This window comes from Schistocerca gregaria, chromosome 2 (assembly GCF_023897955.1).
Source record: "Schistocerca gregaria isolate iqSchGreg1 chromosome 2, iqSchGreg1.2, whole genome shotgun sequence".
NCBI lineage: Eukaryota > Metazoa > Arthropoda > Insecta > Orthoptera > Acrididae > Schistocerca > Schistocerca gregaria.
Window position 1 is genome coordinate 402,996,805 of NC_064921.1, and position 15,855 is coordinate 403,012,659.

Below are 15,855 nucleotides of genomic sequence, written 5' to 3' on the forward strand. Positions count from 1 at the left end.
TTACTATCCACTGTTCCTACAATAAATGCCCTTGTCACAGTAATATGGGACATATATTCTTTTTTCTAACAGTATGCAGGTGTTCTTGTGAAATTAATGAAATTTTACCTCCTGAGCCTGTATAAATATCTACATTTATATGTAATACCTTTCCCCTATTACTGGTTTTAATTGCTCGTCCTCTTTTATGTTATCTCTTAGTGATAATCATTCTCTTGTAGGTATCATATGAGTAAATACAATTAATTTTCCAGGTGATGGGCCTACGATAGTTTTGTTACTTCCTGGATCTTTTCCCACATCCCTGCATGTTGCCCATTTTCCAATACTATTATTGGACAGTTGGTTGTATATGTACTTTGTTTGACATGGGATGCATTCTGTGCTACTGTAGTGTTAATGGCGCTTGAGTCACTGGTTACAAAAACCTGTGAATTATTCATTTTGCTATTATTTCTCTTTCTGTTGTAATCATTATTTGGTCTCCTATCTATCCAACAAAAATTAGTCTCTCTCTCTCTCCCTCCCTCCTTTCCTGGAAAATTTTGATGTGTAACTGCCAACACATTCCCTGTATTTCCATTTCTTGTATTCTTATTTTCTGCATGATTAAAATGGCCTCTTTATTTATTCAGGGTATCCAAACCTTCTGCAAATGTCAATAATTGTTCTACAGTAGTCCACCCACTATGTAATATTTCTTTAAATGTGAAATAAGGCAGTCTCCTTACCAGCACTTGGACCAAGTGTGCTCCATCTAGTGGGTTAGCTAAATATTTAGACCTAGTCAGATGCCACTCAATATGGTATTTAAATGTACCCCACAAGGTATCGTAGTGCTTAGTACCTAACGACTGTAGTGTCAACTTTTCTTGTTAACTTGAGGACCGACACTTTCTCTTAAATGTTCCCTGGAAATTCTCCCACCGTTTAAATTCTTCCCCATTCCACTGTATTATATTGTAAATGTTCTAGTGCAAAATTGATTTTTTAGCATCTCCCCATTTCTGAGGCATAGATCGAGAAAATACTCTTATGAAATATGTTGAGCACAACTAACTCCATTTCCTATTTGCAATTCTTCTAATACTAAGGGCAATAATCTTATGTTAGATGTAACTATTGTGCTTCTAAGTCCCTGTTTAGTATCTTCTAATTCATTCCATAATTTCTGTAACTCACCCTTATTGTAAATAGTATCGCCCATAGAATTAGAGGTAACGCTGTTGGTACCTAATTTTTCATTTACTTTTTTCTGTACCGTTTCTCTAGATGCTTCTCCAAATCAGTTATAAAGTATTTGAAGCACTTCAATAAGTTTTTTTGTATAGTACTAATATTTCTACCCTATCTTGAATCTCTGAGACTTGATTGCATATTGTTTCGTAATTGTTCAAAGATGATTTCTCTAACTGTGTATTCTTATCATTTAAATTTTTAAACAGTGTTTTCACTTCTTCTCTAGCTATATCACAATGCTTGATTGTTTTTGTTTCAAACTCCTTAGGTAGATTATCTAAAGTTTCCTCTATTTGGGAAATTTTATCTATTTTTATGGGTATCCAGATCCCACTCCAGCTACTGCCAGGTCTGGGTGCATCCTGACGAGTCATCTCCATTTGGCTCGGTCCTCCCATCACTTTTCCTCCTCCACTTGCTACCAGGTCACACGTCTCCTTCCCACAGATATTCTCACTCCCATTTTCCACCATGTTCTTGGGCGCCCTTAGTTCTTTTTCCATCCATCTTTAGTTCTTCCATAATTTTTGGAAGTCTCTGCCCACACATCCTCTTAATGTGCCCGTACCTTCTTAACCTCTTTTTCATACTTTCTTGTTTAAAGTCCTTTGTAATATCTACATTCCTTACTCTGCCCATTCTTCTTTTTCCCTTGACTGCCCTGAGAAATTTCTTTTCCCCTGCTTGCAGTCTGCTACAGTCCCTTTCTGTCATTGGCCATGTTCCTTCTCCATACGTGTCAATAGGTAAGTAATGACTCTTATACATGAGTTTTGTTTTTTCTTAAACTTCCTTATTCCAAATAAGGTGTTTTATCGTTTGGTAGAAATTGCCTCCCTTCAGTAACCTCCTGCTAATTTCATTGGTTATTCTTCCATTAGTAGCTATTTCACTCCCTAAATAAATGAAACTGTGTACTACTTTGACAGGTTCTCCATTCAGAGTAATAGTCCCATTGAACCCTTTGTCTCTTCCAAATTCTGTTACTTCACTCTTATCTCTCTTTATTTTCAATCCATATCTTTTCATTATTTCCTTCCAAGCATCTAGTTGTAACTGTACATTTACCTCTTTATTGCCCTGTATTACCATATCATCTGCAAAAATCGTCATTTGTCTTTTTCTTTTACCATATCTTTTATTTAAACTGCCCTGTTCATTCCCTCCATCACAACATTAAAAAGTGCAGCAGGTAGAATTCTTCCTTGTTTATGTCCATGTCTTATTTCGAAGTATTCAGAGTTCCCCACTGTTGTTCTAATTCTACATTTGTGTCCCCTGTACATTGTCTTTATTTCATTAATGTATTCATCTTCTGTAACTATCTTCATTTGTTCCCAGAGTCTTTCCCTGTTAACTGAGTCGTGTGCCTTTTATATGTCTATAAAAACCATTATCACCCTTTTGTTATACTCCCAACTTTTTTCCATAAGTTGACGGATAGAAAATATCAGGCACTGTGCTTCTTCCTTTCCTAAACCCATGCTGTTCTTCACTCAGCTCCTTTTCTATCTTTCACTTATTCAATTTAGTAAAATTCATTCAAAAAACTTGGCTGTATGACTCGTAAGGGTTATTCCTCTGTAGTTTTTACCAAGTCCTTTGTTGCCTGTTTTGAAGATGAGAACTATGTCTCCTCTTCTCCAATCATCAGGTATTGTACTATTTCTCCACTTGTGTGACAGTACTAAATTTTTATAGGTAAATTGGCTATTTTTTATTATTTTGAGATAGTTCATCCAATTGCTCCATTTTATTAGGCATCGCATCTAGTTTATTTGCTCATTCAGCTAGTTTTTCTAATGGTTTATGTATATCTAGAATTTCCGCTGAGACCATACTATCCATACTTCTGATTGTGATAGGCATGTAATGTAAATTACTTCATGGAAAACATTTTTATGTGAGTGAGTAGCAGTTCACAAAATGTGGCAAGAAAGGGAGTAAATAATTTCACGACTGTTTGTGACGTGCTCAACACAAAAAAGATCATAATTATCTTGGTGTTTATGGAGAGCCAGAAATCTCCTGCAATATCTCCCTCTAAACAAAGTTCCAAGATTGTTGTTATATGTGAATATGTGGAGATTTCTGGCTCTCCCCAATACATGCGAGCAGCAAATGTATGCCCAGATAAATACCTGCCACTATTAATGTATGGCCTTGGCTCGTATTTATAGTGATTGAGAATGTGACATTCAGAGGAAACTGTAAGCATTTGAACTGGAAAGGCGAGTTTATTGGCATAATAGGAATTCGCGGTTTCTATACTGTCTCTCCTTTGACCCTGTTCGGGTGAAAGAGCTTCTATGATGTGCCTTTTCAACTCTTTACTGTGTAACTGGGTGTCACTGCACAAACTTGGTCCATCATGGATACCAATCAGAATTAAAGGCACACCCAACTTCAGCCCCAGCTTGTGGGAAGACACTCCTGACAACTAAAACAAGTCCATAAATTATACAGGATCTGTAGTTGTGTCATCACTTCTCATCACTGTATTGATTGACATGTAGGTGGTCACCTCGCCTGGTGCTAGATCAATAATGTTTTTATTGGTGTTTTTCACCAATTCATTATTAGGGGCCCTAATTGCTCTTCCATGTAAACTACTTCTTGATGCTCAAGTTTGTTTGTAAGCTTGGAAAAACTTCATTAATTATGTTACCTTCCAAGCTTCTAACATTGCAGGAGCACCTTTCAAATTTTATTAGGCCTTCCACATTCGTTGCCCTGCAGCCTTTGCCAATCCCGAGGTGGTTTTGAGCAAAGAGCACATACTCTTGGTTGTTGAAGGATTGTACTCTCATCCTACTTGTGAGGTGCAATCTCTCTATCTGTGCCCACATCAGTGAAGTGTTGAGGCACATATTGATCTCGTCTATCACGGTGGCTAATTTCGTGACGAACAGTGTCAGAAGCCACCTGTAAACGAGACCACCACTCCACCCATCAACATTCTTCATTCAGAAAGTACATTGATAGAATACTTGTGTGACCTCGAGCATTCATCTCACACGGTCAATTTGCACTGCTGCAGCAGAGTACCGCAAAAACTGCTCTTATCTATATCGCAAGAGGGCATTTTCTTCCTCACAATATCCAGTGGAAGTTTGAAAACCGAGTGGGCAGTTCTTCCTCCGCTGAGCAGGGTTGTGACTTTCCCAGGTGATGCAGCAGCTAGGGCGACATTCCTGTTCTTGCACAACTGCACCAGCAGAAAATTCGGCAACATCTTGGCAGCGCCCCCTGGGACATCCAAGAAGTAAAGACGCCTTTCTACAATTTTATTAAATATTTACCTTTGCCCTGGTAATAGGTGCGGCTTATTTTTTGCGACTCGAGAGCCTCCAAGAGTGTGATGTCATAAGGGAGCTCCCTGATCAAATCAGTGGACAAACCTCTTGTTCATTGCAGAATGGGCAGGCCGAATTCAGACAGCCGTTTTCCCACCATTGAGAAAACTTTATCCTCAGTAAGTTTCAGTGCTTGATTAAAATATATGCCGTTGGCGGCCTGTGCTGTCCTTTGGTACTTGTGTGTGATGTCTCCCAATAATGTTGTTTTATATTTGTCCCAAAGTTATATGGGGCTCAAGGGTCCACAGGTGCTCAACATTATAACAAAGAGCTATCTTCACTTGGCCACTGACCGGCACAATAAGCATCCTCCATTGTAGTATCCTATAGGCCACCATCTTCCAATAGTCCCATCATCTCACCTGACCTTCGACTTTTTCGAAGGCCTAAAAACTGATGGGGCTACGGATGCATGTCAGCAGCAACTGTGCACTGTAACACTGAAAGTGTGTTATGTGCACTGTGTTCAAATTCTGCCTAGGGCATCTGAGGCCTTCACACCATACTAGCTGTTAGTGGGGGGGGGGGGGGGGGGTGTGTGCACTGCAGATGGTGCTCCCATTCTTTGTCTGATAAGTTCCATGTGTAATATTTAGCACATCTGTGTACAACAAAATCTGGACAAAGTCATCCGTCTGCTACAGACAGAAAAACATAATGAGAGTGGTTGTGCATGGACAATGTCACTACTCAGTCTTGCAAGTTGGCCTCCATAAAGTAAATGCGCTCACTATTGGGAAGGTGCACCACAAGGGGTGTCACTGGGTGCCTTATGAAGCGGCGAGCCCAGTATCCACCATGCCACTGTGTTACTGCTTACACATGTTCTAAACATCTACATTCCGTCTCTCAAATCAGCATTAGTGTAGCTGCAGCATAGTAAATATCATTTGGTCATTGCCTTTGTGTATGTGCTTACAGATGTATTTAACTGCCTGGACCATGTTACACAACAACACGTTAATGTGGGCATCACAAATTTTGGAAAGGAGGGGCGAGCATGGTGTAGCATAACCATCACCTGTACAAATATGACCTCGGCAGTTGCACCTCTGTTGAATCTAGGTGGAAAGTTGATGTTCAAAAGTAGGGTTACAGCTCCAGGACTTTAAGTGTACTTTGATTGCTGAATGAACTAATGTTTATAGCCAGATAGCCTCTCTTAATTAAATTGTGCACAGATAATCGACCACCCACATACTACACTCGATTATGCTCTGTAATATCATTTTTCGAATGCAGTGGCCTAATACTGACCTATTCACAAAAGTTCATGTGTGGCAAACAAATAATTAATTAAGTCACTTCTTAAAGTTCTAAATTAACTGTCATTGAAGTCTAACAGTCATATCAATACGAAAATGCTGTATACAGTAACTATTGGAAACAATACAGTTCGCAGTTTGACCCTGTTGCAACAGTACGTGATGATCGTTATTGAAGTTTGACACTGTCTGTAGTAATAATTACACATTTACTGTCAAATTAACCATTTAATGCCGTCACTGTATTATTGAATAAACTCCTAGAGTTTAGGAACAGCTGTGACTCATCAATCTCGCCAGAAAATAATTTCTTTAAAGGATCAACCAGCTTATCTAAATCTAAAACTTAGATCATAGTTGAAAGCACATTTTAGAAAGTCCCCAGGTATTCCTTGCAGATATTTACCAACGTTCAGCTTGTCATTGAGCAGCACCAAGTTGGTGTGCATCTGCTTCTTCGGCTGTTTCAGAGGCACACTAGGAAGCCATGCACTCTACATTCTCTTGTCTCTGAAGCATGCTGAGAGGTCATGCATTCTGCAATGTTGTGTCGTCAAAATATCACACTGCTCTGGTATCTCAACAGCATTCTGAGATGCAATGCAGTGAGCATTCTGCTAACGTGGAGTATCAGCCTATGCTAAGGTTTCAGCTGCTCGAGCATCTGCCTGATGCTGTGCCGGCTAGATTCTTCTCTCTTCAGTTTGAACTGACCTTTCTTGCTCTCTGACTATCTTTATAGCTCAAGCTCATTGTGAGCTCTGCAAAAGATTCAGCTTGAATTTGCAAGTAATACCTAAACTAGAGAACTAATGTCAAAAGATATCCTACCTCAACAACCAAACCTGTTGACTAAACTAACCCTAAAATAATATAATTAATCCAAGAATTGTCTATGAATATACAACCAAAAACCTATTCGAAATATAAATATAAAAATCCCAGAAATAAGCCAAACAAACAAAATCATCAAAAAACTATGATTTGGATTTTCAGTCCAGATTTGATCGATTCAGTGTTAAAGAATCCTGATAATATCACAGTTCAGTACACTTCCACAACATGTTACATGGTGTGAAATGTATCATGAGCATATGTTAAATTGTTACTGAGTTTAGTGATGACGTTATCCTACAGGAGGGTTTCTGTTGTCCTGGATGTGTGTACATATTTACTTCACTTGTGCAAACAGTTAAAAACTAATCTCTGTGCTAAACTTTATGCATTCATTTGATAGTTGACTTTCATGGATGGCTAAAAAGTCACATTGGACATTCCAAGGGAACAGTAACCATGTTGACCAACCAACGGGAATAATAGTCTTGATGACCATCCCACAAGAGCAGTGACTTTTTAGGGGTAAAAATTAGCGTATTTGTTAACACAGGGTATAATGTGTCTTCGTTGTAAATTTCAGCCAAATCCATCTGGCTGTTTCAGCATTCATGATGTACGGAGTGAACACTAACAAACCCGACAAACTGCAGAGGCAGATTCATGACTGGAAATGGGGGGAAAAGGTCCTGTGAACATGGGCAGTTTGTGACAACAACAACATAAAATCATCCCAGAATACAGTACAGAGCTGCATCGCAACCACCTTGTAACAGATGTTCAGAGTGGCCTCCATGGGATTGCAGGTGATAGGGATAGTAGTGATTGTCATGCAGGATATACTTAATTGTACTTTGGCTTACAGTAATTGTGCTTTGGCTTAGACAATGTTGGCAGGCCACTTGCCTGAAGCTTGTACTTGTACTAGCTTCATCTCGATATCCTGCAAAACCCCATTCTCCATATCTTGTGTACAAGTAGTTTGCCAGCTCCCTGCACATTTGTCTCTCTGAAAGAACCCATGATCATACAAACACAAAAAAGGGCTTGAAATGTTGTGTGATGTGGTTGGTGTCTGTGAGGGTACTTGTTTTTTGGTATACCCTTGCTGCCTCTCAATTGTTTCCATCTGCCTGGCCATACACAAACACTATCTCGGCTCGTTCCTGACATGAAAACCAGACCATTCTGCTGCTTAAAGTACACTGCATCAATGACACAGCCTGCAACGCACAGGAAACTGATGGCATGTCGTCACAGGAACTGTTGTCATCAGTGCCATGTACCATGGCAACAATGCATGTGCAGACACGTGTTCACAGGATCTTTATTCCTCCAGTCCCAGGCGTCCGCATTCTGCAATGGAAGCAGGGGGTAAATTTAGTCTCTCACAGGTTGGCACTGTTGTCCACTTATGGCTGTAAACAGTGCAGTGTGGCTTAGAACAGTGTGCTTGCTTGAGAGACACCCAGTGGGGATGGTGCTAAATTGCTGCTTGTCATGCAGTCCTGCATAACCACAGCAGAATGATAGTGCTGGCTGAGCCAGTAATGGCTTGTGGTAAAGAATGTGTCACCGAGGTTGTGAACTTCAACCCCCAACATCTGGCTGGCAGCACCTGATGACAGTAGTCACTAATCAGTTTGTGTACTAGAAGGGTGCTAGCTTAACCCTCAGCCATAAAATTTGACACTGGACCATATGGCAGGCTCTGCCATACAGTGGTGGACATTGAAGACTGCTCCAGTGGGTGGCAGCAGAGCAATGTTACTTCTCTGTGTAACACTATGGTAGCTTTCTCTACAGAAGTTATGAACTGGATCACCATGAGGATGAAATGCTGTGCCAGCTGCTTGACACCATTAGTGCAGCTATGGCACTAGTGACTTTAGCCAAGCAACTCCACTGAAAGGTATTTATTTTCCCTGATAAGTGGTGTTTTTTAATCTAGCTTGATGTTGAGTGTGTCCTGTCTGTGATGGTGGGGGCCATACACATTATAATAAAACTACAAATGTGCTACATTCTTTGTTAGAAAATGCATTCAGGGCGGCAATACAACAAAGAAAGCAGATCAATCTAATTTCTTCAGTTAGAGAACTTACACATAACTTGAGCTATGTAGAAAATATCCGAATAAAATAGGGAGAACTGAAACACTGGCTTTCGATACAGTCTCCTGGCAGCTGATTTATAAATTTTAATTATCATTCCGCTTCCTTTCAGTGGGTGTCATTTTAGATGTACACAATTAAGAAACGTTCTATTTTCTCCACAAATACCTCTATATTCTTGCTTGGTCTGTATTCTTGGACATAGAAACGATGAGCCATGTATTTTGAAACATGGTGTATGTGATGTCAAACTAAGTTCCTTATTCTTATACAGCATTTCAGATGTAGTTGTCTTTATTAGGTGCTGCAATCGCTGGTTTTGAATATATTCGTTGTCTGAATTCCGACTAAATTCTGTTGAATATTGAGAAGAAGAATGACATCAAACAAAATGAATATCCGGATACAGCCATTTTATCAATCACTCTGGGAAAAGTTAAAAAATCTGACTTGGGTATTTCATTTTACAGGTGTTTGGAGCATATTGTTCAACTCGGTGGTATGAGCGAAATCTCAAAGATAATCATGGCAACAGGCAAGCCTACTTTGGGACCGGTGAGACTTTCCTTTTTAGTTTATATCCAGAGCGTGCCAAATACCCGTGGGTAGGCATGGATTGCAGTAATGGAGATCCTAATATTGACCATTCAGCAGAGCTCTTCATGGCTGCCGATTCAAAAATGTTAACCATTGGTGGAGGGTAAGTATACACATCCATAAGTAATGATAGACCCTAAGTTACATCTGTAAACATGCCAACATAACCAGCTTCATTAAATGTCGGATTACTATATTGAGAGTTAGATAGTCCATTAAAATTCGAGAAAGTAGTTGATTCTTGGGAATAAACAACAGTGATGTTTCCAGAATGGATTTTCACTCTGCAGCTGTGTGTGTGTTGATTTGAAACTTCCTGGTAGATTAAAATGCTAAGGTCTTAATGTTCCAAGTCCTGATCTAGTAGTCAGGTTGTTTGAACCTACAGAGAGATTGCTTTAAGCATATACATGGACACCATGCAGAAACTTCTTGAAGAACACTGATACTGTTAAAAATGCAATGTGTTCATAATTTAATACTTGTGATTTTTGGTGAGTGGTAAAAGGAATGTGTGTAACCATAATAAACATTTCAAAAACATTTGTATCGGTACTTTGTACTTCCTTTTAAATCCAATATGAAGTCTCATATTCTGACGCTCTTGAGTTATTGTCAACAAATACGAAGAACCTGTGGTTTAACAAACAAAAATGACTTGGTGCTGTAAGTCTTAATAATCACATTCGAATTCCTTTTTTTGCTCACACCAAGTGAGATGCTGCAGTGGTTGAAACAATGGACTCACATATGGAAACAGTGGGGATCAATTTCCTGTTCAGTCATCTAAATCTTAAGTTACCTTTACTTTCCCTATATCACTTACAATGGTTACTGGAATCCTGGTCCAGTCCAACATTGTACTTGGCCTCCAATGACCTGTTTAATACAAAATAATTGGCAAAAGTGTCAAATATCGCAGCTTTTGTGACAAAAGTGTGTCAGGATTATTTTGTCATACATTAAAATAAGAAATATTCCAGGCCTTTGAGTTTCCTTTTTTCATTATTTATATTTCTTTGTAAAACAGATGTAAGTTCACTTATTTATTATTCATTCACTTCTTTGTTATTTTTAATATCCCTCTGTGTGACTGCTCATTGTACACTACACCATCATTGGACATTAAATATCACGGGAAACCATTGGAAACAAACTGAGCAATATTTTATTATGCCGGTACAGAGATAATCAGGTTAGGATAATGTTTTGTCAATTCATTAAATATGGTGTGGCAACTGGGACAGTGTTTCTCAAAATAAGTTGCACATAATATACATATACTTTTTTGATCTCAGAGATTGTGTCTTTGTTAAATGTATTTCTCTGTCTTCATTACAGTGAGGGACAAGCCATTTGGATGGATGAAAATATTCGCTTTGGCAAAACAGATCGTTGCCTCACATTCAACAATCCTCCCTTGTGTGCCAGTGGGGACTTCGAAATAAGAGTGCTTGAAGTTTATGGGTTTTCTGGAGCCTGAATGTTTTAATGTTCTTTGATCTCAGGTTATAGAAATTGTTTGTACAAACTATTGTGTAAATGTTGCATTCCACAGACAGTGAAATGGTACATATTTCTTATTTATTATAAGAAAATTTCCCAGTTTTAGTTATTACCCTGGGAGTCTGTTTCAATATTAAACCTATAGTGAATTGTTATATGGCCATTACTTATGACCTCTTTTGTAACATATGTTTCATAATTTAAATTATTGTTTTGTAATTGTTGCAGTTTGTAGTGTTGTTAGATATTTCTGTTGCTGTATTGTTTATCCATACAATTTTTATGCGTGTTATTCAGTTATTTTATTGATGAGCTTTCTATTTGGTGTAAATGCTTTGTACATTTTTTCATAGACTGTTTACATATTTGTGTATCTATAAATAATTTATTGTTATGTTACACAGCCACGCTTATCGATTGAAATATTATTATTTTTTTTAGAAAAAAATAATAAGATATATGTACAGTTCAGCAGCAGTTCAATGCTGTGCAAGATAATATATGTTTACCACTGGTATATTATGTGACCATTGTGTTTTTGTGCGCTTGAGATTGGCATGAGAGAGAGAGAGAGAGAGAGAGAGAGAGAGAGAGAGAGAGAGAGAGAGAGAGAGTTATTTAAGGGTGTGTGTCTCCCTGCAATAATGTAGCACTAATAGAACACCACCATTCAAGTTGTGACTGGGACAGTGTAGTGTCTTTATGTATTGCCTATAATTGCTTGGGTAGTGTGCACCTAAGAATGATGTAGCTAACTGTCATATATTTTTTATAAATGTTTTAGTACTACAAGTAGTGTGAATCAAATGAAACACTATAACTTTTTTCTTTGTAGTAATTGCAAATTTCATTTGCACTGGGTGCACAAATCAAGCCTGTCATGCTAATGAGTTACCACAATATAAGATCATTATTTTCTTACTGGATTCAATTTATCAAAAAAAAAATCTCTCAAACAGTACAAAATTAATTGTAATGAGTTAATTAATGTTATTACTTAATTAGAATGAAGAGAGAGACTGGAAGCAAACAAAAAAGGTAAGATGAAACTATGAAACATTTACTATTTGTTGCTGGAATTTGCCTCGAGTTAGTATTTGTTCATATTTTGGAACGAGCAGTCACTTAACGCCTACTATTGTTTTAGTGCTTAAATCAACTGTTTTCTGTGATGTGACTATTTTCTGTGAAATCCATTCCAAAAGAATTCTGATTAACAACAGAATACCAGATAAAAATGTGGAAAGGCTCACAAAAAGTTAATAAAATAAGAACAGCCAGGTTCTGTGGGATCATTTTCTGTTTTATGCAGGACAATTTACCTATTTCTGTTTATTTACCAAATTCTCCATATTTGTCAAATAAAAAAACCTATCAGAATATAGCAATGGTGCTGCTTTGTGGTTTACTTGCTCTTAATTTACGTTTCATTGTACAGTTGCCTGTACTTCTACTGCACTTGGTAGAAAATGGAGAGTAGAGGGCTGTTTTTAAATAACTTGGCTCTGGAGTTAAACGGACATTGTACTGAAATTACACACGATCTTCGTACCAATTGTCGCCCTTCAACTAAATTAAATCTTTGATCTACAAAGTAGTAAATGATTTTGTAGTTGTTTCCTTCCTGCATGGTGCACAGGAAAAGTGAAATTCAACTAGTACTTCCTTCCAGAAAATGAGAATAATAAGATATTATTGGTGTCCTATGTTATGAGCTGTTTAATCCAGAATACCTCGAAAGTAGTGCTGTATACATGGCTGCAGAATGTATAAAAATGGCCTTATTGTTTTAGGAATTGGTAATATTGCCTGTCTCCCTCTTACATTAGTATAAATGATGAAAGGAGTAAAAATAACAACTCATTGTACAGTGAGGCATTGAGTGATTTAGAGCACAGAAACAAAGACTGAAAACACTGCTATGCTTTTTGGTGCAAACCAGGGCCCGCAAGAGATGAGAGCCCTGCAATGAACTTCTGAAGTCACACTAGTCAGGTTGTCTGCCACAATTTGCGAACGCTGTGCTCCGTGAAGGGCCTATGGGAAACTAGTATGTAATTGAAAAGGTACCCACTAAAGGTCTTAATTTTGCCATGTGCAATAAAGAGCTTGCATACATTTAAATGCACAGACAAGATTTAGTAACTCATCTTAAATAGTTACTTGTTCTCAGCCAGAGATGGTTGCTGGGCCTACCTTCTCGTGGGCCTTGGTGCACGTGCACGCATGCGGGCGTGCGCGCTCGCTCTCTCTCTCTCTCTCTCTCTCTCTCTCTCTCTCTCTCTCTCTCTCTCTCTCACACACACACACACACACACACACACACACACACACACACACACACACACACACACACACAGAGAGAGAGAGAGAGAGAGAGAGAGAGAGAGAGAGAGAGAGAGAGAGAAGCAAAGCTACAGTGTTTGGCTAAATACACAGTGATGGCTAAAAGGGAGGTAGTTGAGTGGGACAGGAATATGACTCGTGCAGCAGCACTGGTGAGTTGATGGAGTATACTATGACAGTGATGTAGAGGACTGATTTAAGAGGAAGTAACAGATAGTGGAAAGAGAGACTGCAAGGAAGATGCTGTGGGTGCAGGATGAGTGAAGTTAGGAACATGGGGCAAAGTGGAGGTGGCCGGGGCTAGCAGGGAAATCTTCAAGAATCCCATTGTAGTGTTGAAGTGCAAATATCCAGTAACTTAGATATCTTTTGTCTAAGAGGAAAGAACAGGAAAGGAAGGTGATAAATATATTTGTTTTTTAATGTATGCTCTTAAATTTTTCACCAATATATAAAGGCAGATTTATAAGAAAATTTTACACAAATCTGTAAAGATAGAAATTTCCTAACACAATATGCTTCAGTCCAGTGAAACACAAATTTTTTATTTCTTCAGAAAAGATATTTGCATAATAGCCATTAGGTCATAAAGAGCCACTTGTGGAATACTGTGGTTGTGAAGCTGTTTCAGAAACCAGTTCATGCATTAATGTCTTTATGAAATCAGAAGCATTTTTACCTTTGCCAACACAGTTTGGTCTCTACGGGGTAATGTTGTTGTTGTCGTCATCTTCAGTTCAAAGACTGTTTTGATGCACCTTTCTGTACTAGTTTGCCCTGTACAAGCCTTTTCGTCTCTGCATAACTACCACAATCTGCATCCACTTAAAACTGTGCACTGTATTCTTCAAGGCTTCGTCCAGTACCAAATTGACAATTTGTTAAGGCTTTAAGTGTACCCTACCATCTGATCCTTTCCTTTAATCAAATGGTGCCACAATGCCACAACTTTCTTTTTTCCATTTTTGACTCAGTACCACCTTATTTTTTATTCTGTCCACCAATCTAATCTTCAGTATACTTCTATAATACCACATTACAAAAATTTCTTTTATCCTGTTGTCTGAACTGTGTATCATCCTTGTTTCACTCCATACAAGGCTACATTCCAGACACCTTCAGAGAAAACAGGATAACACTTAAATTGACATTATTAGATGTTAACAAATTGTTCATTTTCATAAATTCTTTGTTGTATGTCCTCTCTACTTTGGAAACGAGTCTGCTACTTTTAGTCTCAGATTACCTAATCTAATTCCCTCAGCATTGCCTGATTTAATTCAACTACTTTCAATTACTTGTGTTGATGTTCATCTGATTTCTCTTTTCAAGACAGTATCCATTATGTTTAAGTGCTCTTCTAAGTCCTTATTCATCTCTGAAGAATTAGAGTGCCATTGGCAAACTTTTAAGTTCTCCCTGGGCTTAAATGCCCTTTCCAAATACCTGTTTTGTTTCTTTCACATCTTGCTCATTGTACAGATTGAATACCTTTAGGCAGAGGCTACAATCCTGTCTCACTCTCATCTCAAGTAGGGCTTCTATTTCATGTCCTTTTGACTTTTTGCGACTGCAGTTACAAATAACATTTTGCTCCCTGTATTTTATCTCTGCTATCTTAAAAGTTTTGAAGAGTTTAGCCTTTTGTCAAAAACTTTCTCTAAATCTACAAACACTATAAATGTACATTTGCTTTCCTTCACACTCTTTTATTGGAAAATACGTAGGTCAGTATTGCCTCACATTTTCCTGTATTTCTCTAGAATCCAACCTGACCTTTGCCGAGGTCAGCTTACACCATTTTTTTTATTCTTTTGTAAATAAACTATTGTCAGTATCTTTCTACCATAGGTGTTAAACTGACGGTTCAATAGTATCACATCTGTCACAGCCTACCTCCTTTGGAAGACAAATTTTTACTCTTTCTGAAGCCATGAGGGTACCTTGTTCCTCTTGTACATCATGCGCACCAGATGAAACAATTTTGTAATGTTGTGTCGTGCCTAGGTCCCAAGGCTCTCAGTAATTCTGCGGAAATGTTGTCTACTCGTAGCACCTCGTTTTGATGTATGTCTTTCAATGCTGTGTCAGATTTTTCTTGCACTGCTATTTATGTACCATCTCATCTCCACCTAACTTTCTACTCTCTTTCTGTAATATTGTCCTCAAGTTTGTTTCCATTATTTACAGTACCACTCATTAGTTTCAATAAACTGTGACTGTTATCTGAAATTTCAATTGTGAACACAAACAAAACTTTATTTCTCCAAAAAACAAATACATTCAGTGTCCACCTTTGGATTTAATTGCTGTCCTCAAACTCGAGGCGTGATCAATAAATTTTTGTAGACATTCTGAGTATGATTTCACACATCCTTAACAATATTTGAGAGATGTTCCTTGCTTTTTGTGTAAACTTTCCTGATGTGTATGTCCACTTCATCCCAGACCATTTCGGTAGGATTACAATTAGGGCTTTGGGACAGCTACACCATATATTTCAGTGCTATCTGTTTTTCCTTTGATGGAATGTACTTCTTTCATAACACCAACCATAGTTTTGTGTCATGTTCCTGCCGTATTGTGAACCTTCCA

General features: G+C 38.2%; 1 protein-coding gene across 7 annotated transcripts in view; it reads left to right on the forward strand.

The window, feature by feature from the left end:
- The window catches only part of LOC126322600 (GTPase-activating protein skywalker), a 285,752-nt gene extending 273,458 nt beyond the window's left edge, over positions 1-12,294 (forward strand). For all 7 annotated transcript variants that reach the window (XM_049994506.1, XM_049994490.1, XM_049994473.1 and 4 more), the window contains 2 exons: positions 9,282-9,511; positions 10,750-12,294. In XM_049994506.1, coding sequence (XP_049850463.1) covers positions 9,282-9,511; positions 10,750-10,891 — 372 coding nt within the window. In that variant the 3' untranslated portion in view covers positions 10,892-12,294. The remainder of the gene's footprint in view (positions 1-9,281; positions 9,512-10,749) is intronic.
- Positions 12,295-15,855: the final 3,561 nt, after the last annotated feature.